This window comes from Hipposideros armiger, unplaced genomic scaffold (genome assembly GCF_001890085.2).
Source record: "Hipposideros armiger isolate ML-2016 unplaced genomic scaffold, ASM189008v1 scaffold_27, whole genome shotgun sequence".
In the NCBI taxonomy this organism is placed as follows: domain Eukaryota; kingdom Metazoa; phylum Chordata; class Mammalia; order Chiroptera; family Hipposideridae; genus Hipposideros; species Hipposideros armiger.
The window spans coordinates 3,758,631-3,768,903 of NW_017731377.1; the positions used below are offsets into that span (position 1 = coordinate 3,758,631).

At 45.2% G+C, this 10,273-nt stretch overlaps 1 protein-coding gene across 1 annotated transcript in view; it reads left to right on the plus strand.

Moving 5' to 3' along the window:
• Window positions 1–10,273, plus strand: part of GATA4 (GATA binding protein 4) — a 69,274-nt gene that overhangs the window by 39,121 nt on the left and 19,880 nt on the right. The window contains exon 3 of the mRNA XM_019636230.1: window positions 9,951–10,145. Coding sequence (XP_019491775.1) covers window positions 9,951–10,145 — 195 coding nt within the window. The remainder of the gene's footprint in view (window positions 1–9,950; window positions 10,146–10,273) is intronic.

A 10,273-nucleotide genomic window follows, 5' to 3' on the forward strand; every position in this document is an offset into this window, starting at 1 on the left:
TCTATGGCTACATAGTGTATTATAATTGAGTTAACCAGTTCTATATTGATAAACATGTAGGTAGTTTTTCCAATCCTCTACTATTGCAAAAAAAAAAAAAAAAGACACAATGAATATGAACCCTTTTACACAAGTGCCAGTGCATTGTAGGATAAATTCCCAGAAGTGGAATTTCTGGATCAAATGGCTCATGTGTTTATACGTTTGCTAAGATATTGCCACATTACCCTCCCTCTGGCCTGTACCATGTCACACTCTCCAATGCCAAGACTACTTGTTTCCCTGCATCACCACTCCTGGGGCACATTTAGATGACTGAGACAGGCTGGCAGGATGCCTAGGGAGGGACGTCGACTCACCCCAGTGACGCGGAGAAGCCAGGACCGGCACTGGACTTTGTCCACAGCATGATTGGCAGGCAGCTTCGATGAGCTCATCACATACATCCCACAGGCACCACCCTGTGGAGAGGGCCTTTCTCTTTCCTTCGTGGGATGGGAAGAATCATTGCTGCCATCACAGGTACTTGAGATGCTGCTCCTATGGGAGGGGAGGTGCCTGGCCCCAAAATGGAGAAGGCACTGTGTTAAGTTTTGGAATGAGAGGATCCCAGGAAAATGAAAGGAAGAAAGTAGACATTTCCAATTCTCCAACTCCTGGGAAGAGATGCTTTTTAAAGTTTAATTTTTATTATTTTGTAACAGCCTTATTAATATGTAATTTACATTCTGTAAAGTTGACTCATTTAAAGTGTATAATTCAGTAGATTTTAGTATATTCACAGAGTTGTGCGTCCATCTCACAATCAATTTTAGAACACTTTTTACCACTCCAAAAAGAACCTTATACCTGTTAACAATCACTCCCACTTCCCTCTCTCCCAGCCTCTGACCACCAGACTTCGAATTTCTGTCTCCATGGATTTGCCCATTCTGGACAAAAGACACTCGGTGGTCTTTTGTAACTGGCTTCTTTCATGTTGCATGATGTTGTAAATATTTTGTAGGGTGTCAGATGGTCGCATGATGTTATTTTTAACTGTCCATTTCTTCCAAGTTCAGAGTCTTGTTTAATTAACTGCTTATTTAGTGAATTTAAACTTTGTTACAGGAAGAGAAAATTTTAACACAGTCCATGTAATTGTGATTTTAAAAATCAACTGAAATTCTCCTATTTTTTTTCCTGCAAATTAGTTTTCTTACTCATTCCCCTATCTGGATATTTGGGTTGTTTCCAGTATTTTCCCATGAACATCTTAAAAATACACATTTCTCACTTTCTTTTTTGGGGGAGGGGATATGGGGTCCAATGAAATAGTAGAGCAGTTTTATCATTAGCAAGAGTGGGCTGGGTTTTAGTGCATCATGGAGTACTTTTCTATATCCATTTATCCATTCGTTATCTATCTATCTATCTATCTATCTATCTATCTATCTATCTATCTATCTCTATCTATCTATATAATGTATATATGAAAACCTCTGGCTCTGCATATATAATTCTCTCAGCTCAGTTACTATGTGTGTCCAGGGACGTGGCAGCTCAGTGGCTAGGCAGTCAGGTGGGCCAGGAGCCAATCCCTCAGGTTTACACCATTCTACTGGCATTACCGATACCTCATCCCACGCTTTAGAGCTCTGGATTTTGTTGAAGCCTGATTGGTCAATGTTCATGGAATTTCTGTTGTGTGCCGAACAATGCAGATGAAATGATCCAGCCTGAGAGCAGCGTGGGTGCTGCAAGGGCAAGGATCAGGTCACAGCATGTTCTAGAAGCTTAAGTGAGTCATTCAACCTTCTGTGGACTGTGGTTTCTTTCACTGAATGTTCATGGTATCACTCAACTATCACCTGCAGTTTTAAAAACTTGCAGTTTTTAAGACTGTGTGCTGCTTGCCCTCCAGGAGGCTTAGAGCCCTGATTGAGACAAGCCAGCACAAGGGAACCAACGAACTAGGGGACATTCAGAGCTAACTATGGTCGTAGTCACTAAACAAGGCAGGGTCCAATGGAGGGAAGGTGCAGTTTGGGCTCCGCGTACTCAGAGGCCAGGAAGTGGCAAACATTTTTCAATTGCAGATGCCCACTCAGGGCTCCCATAGCTGTAGCGGGGACTTAAGGCTGAACCCAGCCTAAACCCAACAGGCTGCGAGACGTCAGGGGCCAACTAGGAATCTGGCAAGTAGAGTGATTTGATGCACCTCTTTTCTTGCATTCTGCACGCACCTTGTCTGGGAGGTGATGAATAGCCCACTTCTAAGTCAGGTGGTGTCTTTGGGGAGAGCCAGTGTGTAGGGGACTATAGAGGGAGTAAGTCAGGGATGTAGGTCTCTCACCCACAGTTCTGCTGAGAGTAGCCACACATCCTGATTTTAAGCCTGTTGTCCCAGAATAATTAGTAATAAGCCCCTTTTCCCCAGAAGTGTCCCGGTCTGGATAATGAGCTTTGTAGCATCCTAGTCAGCACCAAGGGGGTGGCAGAAAAAAGGAAAGCCTGTGGTTCCAGTGTTGGGGGGTGGAGGTCCACAGGGTGGAGTGTCTGCTGGACGTAGTAGCTGGTAGAGCTTTTCCCGAGGTCCCACAGGCAAGGCCCCAGACAGTGCATTCACTGGATGGCAGTGGACAGGAGGTGGGGGAGGAAGCCCGGAGGGGACGAGGGGACAACTGGGCAAAACAGTGCTTGTAGAAACATGTATTTTGAGAAGGACAAAATACTGATGTTAGGGAAAGTTTTTAAAATACATATTATAATGCAACACAATCTTTGAGTAGTCCCTTGTTTCCTTTGTTCATTTTAAACAAATTTAAAGACAGTGTCCCAGCCCATGGATTACAGGTAGGAACGGACCCTCTCTTGGGAGTCTATGTATGTTTAATTTCCAGATCTGGCAAATGCAGTCATATTCTCAGTACCTAACACCATAGAACTTTCATTCGCAATTTGCCAGTCTGTATCCTGCATGGACTGAACTGTGCATGGACTGAACTGCACAATCCGGGAGGCCCAGGATGTAATCATCACTAAGGATCAACTTTGAATTGTAAAGCACCGAGAAATTTCTCCTGGAGCTAGTGAGTGACCCTGCCATTTCATAGGGAAATCTTAATGCTAAATGTAATTATATTCCCACATGTTGGGGATTTCTGAAGGTCTTAAAATCTAATCTTCACAGAGATGAAGGCTAGGAAGCATTTCCCAAACTGGGGTGTGGGAGAGCATGGAAACAGACGTGCCTTCATATGCTGCTGCGATCACATGAGCTGGACAAACAGCACGTGTGGGTCCCAGACTTATTGTAGCCCTCACTGCTAACATGTCATATTGTGACTAAACTATCTTGCAGGTACTGATTTTTGAACTGTTCATGTGACACTGTCTGTTGCTGGGGTAAAGGACTGGGTCCCCAACAGGACAGTCAAGTCGTCTATCTGCTGGCAGGAACAGGTGGGGCTCTAGGCCCCCAGTTAACAGACTGGTCAGTCAGTCCCGGTTGAAATCCCAGCTCTGCTATATACGGAGCCAAGACCTCACTGTTCTGAACCATGTTAACGCTCCTCTATTGCCTGCCCTCTGGGGCCCACCTCTCACTCTGCCCCTACTATGAACACAGGAATGCAGGTAGGTATTTGGGAGCTTGTAAATCTTCCAGTTGGCCCACAGAAAGGAGAGACAGATGCTTGACTCTTTCCAAGATCCTTCCAAGAGAGGGCACTGGTTGCCTAGTGAAGTCTTCATCTCATCTTTCTCTGCATAATTTCTCTTTGTATATTAGGAGGTTTTAACTCTTGGCAACATGCTATAAATATTTCCTTCTAGTCTATCACTTGTTCTTCAACCCCGTCTTTCTTTCTCTTTTCTCTCTCTCCCTCCCTTCATTCTTGTTTTTGGTGCTTTTTTTTCATTCAGAATATTCTTGTTTCTTTGACTTGGTTCCTTGATTTTTTTTTTTTTAAAGCCTGAGTCACATACTTTAACTCTCACCTGAAGCTTGAAGCCAGGCTCTTAGATGAATGCTAGTGTGTGTGTGCGTGTGTGTGTGTGTGTGTGTGTGTGTGTGTGTGTGACAGAGAGAGAGAGAGAGAGAGAGTTTATTTCCAGTACAATTACAATATTTACCTGGAGAAAAGTGTAAAGGTATGTCATATTATTCAGTAGCTAAGAAAAAACATAGTTTACTAAGTATTTCATATAGATTATTCTCAGACCCCTTGTTTTTAAAATTCCAAAAATGTTATGTATCTCATGAAACCACGGTCAGAATGCAATGGATCGTCTATATATGAGTTGCCAGCATTTCATTCTTTAATGCTCAGACGCAGAGACCTCAGACTCCGCAAGATCAACTCTGGCCCAGCCTGGCAGGAACCGCTTCTGTTCAGAGGGCTACAGGAGCTTCCAAAATAGGTGCTCTAATCCCCGCCAGCCTGGATGCTGCTTGAGCTGGGTCTGCCCTCCCCTCCGCAGCCTCCTGTCACAGGCCAAGCCTGACAAAGCCCAGAAGACCAAAGACTCAGGAGCTGCCAGAAAAACCTCAAGATTTGTTTGCTCCTCGTGCCCCAGACCCAGGCGCCAGCCCGGGGAAAGATTTGGGCCCGTCAGGAAATCCATGCACAATCTCTGGTGAACTTTGGATGGGACTCCTCCGGGCTGGGGTTCAGCAAGGGACATATGGGTGGGGCTAGAGACTTTGTTCCTGAAGCCCCTTTGGCTCCGGGGGAGGTCTCTGGGCAGGTCCCTCCCCTCTCATCACCAGGCCTTGGATCCCCTCTGGCCTCACTTTTGTAGCGTTGAACAGTTGCCCTGGGCATGGGTAATTTCCGTTGTGTTTATGTGTCTTGCCTTCCCCAATAGATTGCAGTGATCTAGGCCAGCTGAAGATGTGTGGCTGGGGGTGGCGTGGTGGGGGCTAGCGATACAGCCCAAGGGCCATTGCCATTTGTCATATTTAATATAATTATTTGTTTTGAGTTGTGTATCCCCAGCTAGACCAAAACAACTCTGCAGGGATTTTGCCCCAGTTTTGTCTAATGTATCTCTATGTGCAGCATTCGTACCAGGGCAAGTAGAGCAGACACACGGCCAGAGTTGGGGCTCTATTGGCCCCCACAGACACAGTGGAGGGCCTGAGACCAGAAGCACTCAGCATCTGAGGGTGAAGGAGAGGAGAGTCACTCCACCATGGGCTCTGGCCCAAGACCTTCAAAAGAGGGAAGGCCGGAGGGGCACCTCTGCAGCAGAGCAGGCTCAGGCCCTGTGGCACCGACCCAGCGGGCTGGCACACACATGGCAGTATCGTTAGCCTGAGCTTTCTCTCCAGCAGCCAGGGGACAAATCCAGCCTCTGGGCAGTGCCCAGCGGGTGTTGCCAACCATGACCCTGACTTCTGATTCCTCTCCCTTCCTCCTCCTTTCCCCTCTCTTCCTCTCCCACCTTTCCGTCTCCCAGCCGACCGGCTTACCCCTCTCTGCCTGTGGGTGGTTCCCCAAGATGGATGGAGCAGGTCAGGCGAGAGGTCGGAGTCCTTGCCTTTGATTGCGTCAGTTCTCGGTGGGGAAGTCAGGGGTGGGACCCTTCAACCTCCAGGCTCACATTTTTCTTTCAGGCACTTGAGTGGGAGTAGTCTGCCTTAATTCCTAGGAATTAGCCATTCTGAATTGGATGCTTAAGAAATCAGACTAAGTTTGTTCCCCACTTTGAAAACAATTATTCTATTTATTTATTTATTTATTTATTTATTTATTTATTTATTTATTTATTAGTGGGGAGTGGATGGAAGTGAGGAATTAGATCCAGATTCTTGAGGTTAGGGCACAATTCCTTTTGTGCTTTTGATTGCCCAAAGAAGCGATAACTAATATTTCCCATGAGGAGCAGCTTTGAGACCTCCTACATATATACTTGTCAACCTCTACTGCCAGTTGTTCATCCCCAGCCACAAGCGTGTCCCTGCCTGAGAGTGATAGACAATTTACAATTCTCAGCGTGGCCCCAGTGGTTTGAGAAAAGGTCAGATTCCCAAATCTCCTAGCTCTTTTATCTATTTCCTCCCTCCCCCCTAACCCAGCAGCAAGGTTTGTCCCTGGTCTTCCCCACTCCCTTCCAACCCCTCCAACCCTAACAATAATCCATCATTGTTATCTCCTTTGGTGTTTGCAAAGCACTTTACAGCCATTGTTGTGAGTTTTTCCTCTTATTTGCAAAGTACTTTACAACTATTATTACAGAGTCTTTCCTCTGAATGTGGGGTAATGCTGACCCACTTCAGAGAGAGACCTGGCTTCCCACTGTCTTCTAAGTGGTTGGTCCAGTTCCCATGAAGCCCAGCACTGGGTGGGTGAGGCTTTCATAAGTCAAGGCCATAGCTGTGCCCTTCCGAATTAGAAATAAAGCTTAGAAGCTGGCTTCAGTCTGCTGCCCAGTTGCCCTCGGGAAGTTGCACCCTGTGTGTTTCTAACAAGGAGTAAGAGGTGGTTGTTACCAAGGCTCACACTGCCAGATGTTAGTGCTGGTTTGGGGCTCTGTGGCCTCTGACTTCCCCCAGAGTGGGTGCTAAGCAGCAGGGTTTGAGCTCCTTTCTCTCCTTTCTTCAGTCTAAGGGAGGGAAAATATGTGTCAAATGTGAGAGAATAAAACAGTCTCTTCATCCATGCTGGACTGGGAGTTGCTTGAGGTGATAAAAAATTGTGTGTTTTTTTTTTCCTAAAGTCCACACAATCTAACTAGCTTAACAAAAGTTCCCTCTTGGTGGTCTTAGCTACCATCACAGTGTCTATGGCATTTTGTGTGCTGCATTTTTTTATTTAACGTGGAGTAAGCATTTTCTGCTATTATGTCTTTGTGATAATTATTTAAAATTATGTGACAATTCATTGAGTAGGTTGGATGGCAAGATTTTCTGGTAGAAAATATGGAAACGTGTGCATATTTGGAGGTGTACTGGGTTGTGGGGAGAGGTGCTGTGTCTGATGGGGTGCCTTTAGGAAGCATGGCCTTGACTTCCCTTCTACTTCCTTCCTTTGGCTGCTGTTGTAACATCTGACCTTTCGACCTGGGTCAGACTTCTGCACTTCTTACCCTAAACAAAAGGTCTCTGCCACCCAAATCCCCAGCTTCATTAAGGTGCCTTCTGAAAATGAATTGAGCAACGTTGTTACTCATTACTGGTATTCGGGCCTAATTTGCCCAACTAGGTTATTAGCATTCTGAGAGGCAGGCTCGCTCTTGGCTCCTGTGATATCTTTCGGAGTGCTTAAATAGCAGATGCTCAGTAATTATTTGCCATTGACAAATACATATTTGCCAACCTCCAATGTCTTTCATCCCCAGGCCAGTAAAATAGTTACTTGACTATGTAACCCATTCCGTGTGGCAAGTGTGGAGTTTCTAATGCAAACCCTTGCATTGCATTCTCAAGACAGTGTAAGGCCGGTAACCAGCAGAGAGACCTAGGATTGCTAGCGTGGCTCCTTTGATGAGATTCTGTCCCTGCATATGAAACAATGAGTGTGAAGAGAAAAAGGAACCTCCCCTCCAAAAAAGAGGACCGGATTATGAGATTTTTTTTTTCCTTTGGAGTCTTTTATAGATAAAAGAAAAGCTGGTTTGCTTATCTTTAAAAGAAGAGAGAGAATCTTTACCTGTGAGAATTACATACTGAAATATTTGTGAATGAAATGATAGAATGTCTGGGATTTTCTTAAGTTATACAGGACAGGGGAAAGTGGGTGGAGGTGGGTATACATGAGACAAGATTGGACACAAATTGTTGGAAGCTGATGATTAAATAAGAGTTCATTTTTATAGTGTCCACTTTTGAATACGTTTAAATTTTTCTATAATAATAAAAGTGCAGACGAAGAGCGTTGTGCTAGGTTTGGACTGGACAGATGCTCTAAAAGATGTCCCCCATCCCCAAGTGGGATTTAGAGTAGAACACAATCTTGGTTCAATTTTGAGGCTGTAGTGCCATCTAGTGTTTCCTGCAAACACCCAACAAAATGATGACACTGCAAGCACCCCTCCTTGAACTAAGGTACTTCTGTGAACTCCCCTGGCCTTCTGTGAGCAGGGCTGGCCGCTCTGGGCAAGGGCAGCACACGCCGGGATGGAGGTGGAGGTGGCCGTGATCGTGTTGGGGGTGGCTTGTTGGTTGTTGCTCAATCCATGCCTCCCCCAGGCTCGGGGAAGCAAGATGTGCACGGGAGTAGCCATTTCATGTGCCACTGTACAAGCAGGTGACCTTGCTGGAGGGTGCTCAGTGTGACCCAGGTGCAAAAATAGCCTCTCTTGTGACCGGTGTGTGCTCAGCTCCCAGCCTGAGCAAACAGCCCCTCACACCTGCACATTGTTGACTCGGTGTGTGGACACACAGCTACTTGTTTGCAGGTGCAAATGACTGTGTACCCAGAGTTGAGGGGAGGGCCCCCCACCATCCTCTTCTTTAGTCCACGTTCCCTGAGAGCAGGTAGCTGGGCCACATAACTAGCAGAATGTGTGACCTTAAAACCCAGGCCTGGGTCCTGATGGAGGAAGAGCTCTTAAAAACCTCCCCCTCGAAACATCTCCCCCTTTTACTTGAGATGAATCTACTCTTGCCTCTCGTAGCTGGACAAGAACAATCTGGACACCAGGGTAGCTATATTTACAGACAGAAAACTTGGAAAAGTTATAAACGTTTTTCAAAATACAAGGCAGTGTATATGGAGTCAGAGAGACTTCTGGAAGTTCTGAGCCAGGCTTTATGTAGATCATGGGGCTAAGAAAACTGGCCCAGCCGATTTCATCAGGGCAACTGAAATGGACAGGAGTGGAATTTATCAATTATAACATTTTATAGACTTGGAAGATAAAGGTGACAGGAGAGGGCAGGGTGTGTGAGTCCACGAGGGTGACAAATAAGGCAACTTTTCTATGGAAGTGTGATCAACTCTATCATTGCTATGATATGTACCTTTATTTTATGTACCAATAAGCAAGAAAATATGTCAAATTGTGATACAGCATGTCATACAGATATATTAAAATGAAAAAAATGAATTATAGCCTTTTTTGGGAGGACAGTTTGAAAATTTCAAAAACTTTACAAAAAATGTCCCTTTTGGCTCATTAATTCTACTTTTGGGGGAGTATCTTAAAAAATAACCAGAAATGCTAAGATTGGTGTACAAAATGAGCAGTGTTTACAAAACCAAAATCAGAAACTGGGCAATGATTCAGTAAAAGACCAATGGTAACAGTTAAAGGATGGCACATTTGCATGATGGGAGATTTATTCTACTGCACTAAAATCAGTTTATGAAGAATTTCTAATGTGGGAAAATGCTTTGGCATTAAGTGAAAAAGTAGGATCAAAATTATATAGCTTGACGTCAACCAGGCAAAAATTTATGTCTATATGTCTACAAAGTATTGGAAAGGATAGAATACAACAAAATGCTAATAACACTGGTGATCTTTGAGTTACAAGATTATGTGTGATTTATATTTTCTTTACACATTTCTGTGTTTTCTAACGTTCCCAAAGTAAATATTTATTATATGTTTATTCAAAGGGAAAAGAATCTCAATTTTGAAAGGGGGGGAAGAAAAACCCAGAAAGAAGGTCTGAGTGGAACTCAGTGTTGGGTGAGAACCTCGGGGCTCCAGCCTCTGATGGAGAGAGAAGGGGTTAAAAATCAGGCTGCTGGTTGTCACTGCCCAACTCTCTTCCTTTTCTCATGTCCAGGGAGAGCCCTGCTGTGTCTGGGATGCCCGGGAGTAAAAATGTTTACTTCCCAAAACAGTTCTCTGAGCTGATCCCCCAGGGGTCAGAGTAAGGAAGAGCAAGGTCCCCAAGGCGATCCATCCTTCACTCCTTGCAAGGAAAAGGCATTCTTTGGTCTCTAGATTCTCCAACATAAGATGAATGGGAATAAACAAAGAATGAATCCTCTGTATTATCTCTCACCCAGTAGATATGTTTGATGACTTCTCAGAAGGCAGAGAGTGTGTCAACTGTGGAGCCATGTCCACCCCACTCTGGAGGCGGGATGGGACGGGGCACTACCTATGCAATGCCTGCGGCCTCTACCACAAGATGAACGGCATCAATCGGCCTCTCATCAAACCCCAGCGCCGGCTGGTAAGCAAGTGCTTGGACCACTCAAGTCCAACAGCCTTGGGCGGGAAGGGGAGCACACTTGTCTCCTCTCAGCACCTGGCTTCAGGGCTCCCACCTTGGTGGGAAATTCTCTGGTTTTGAACTTGGGGCTTCAAGTTATCTTTAAAAGAAGGT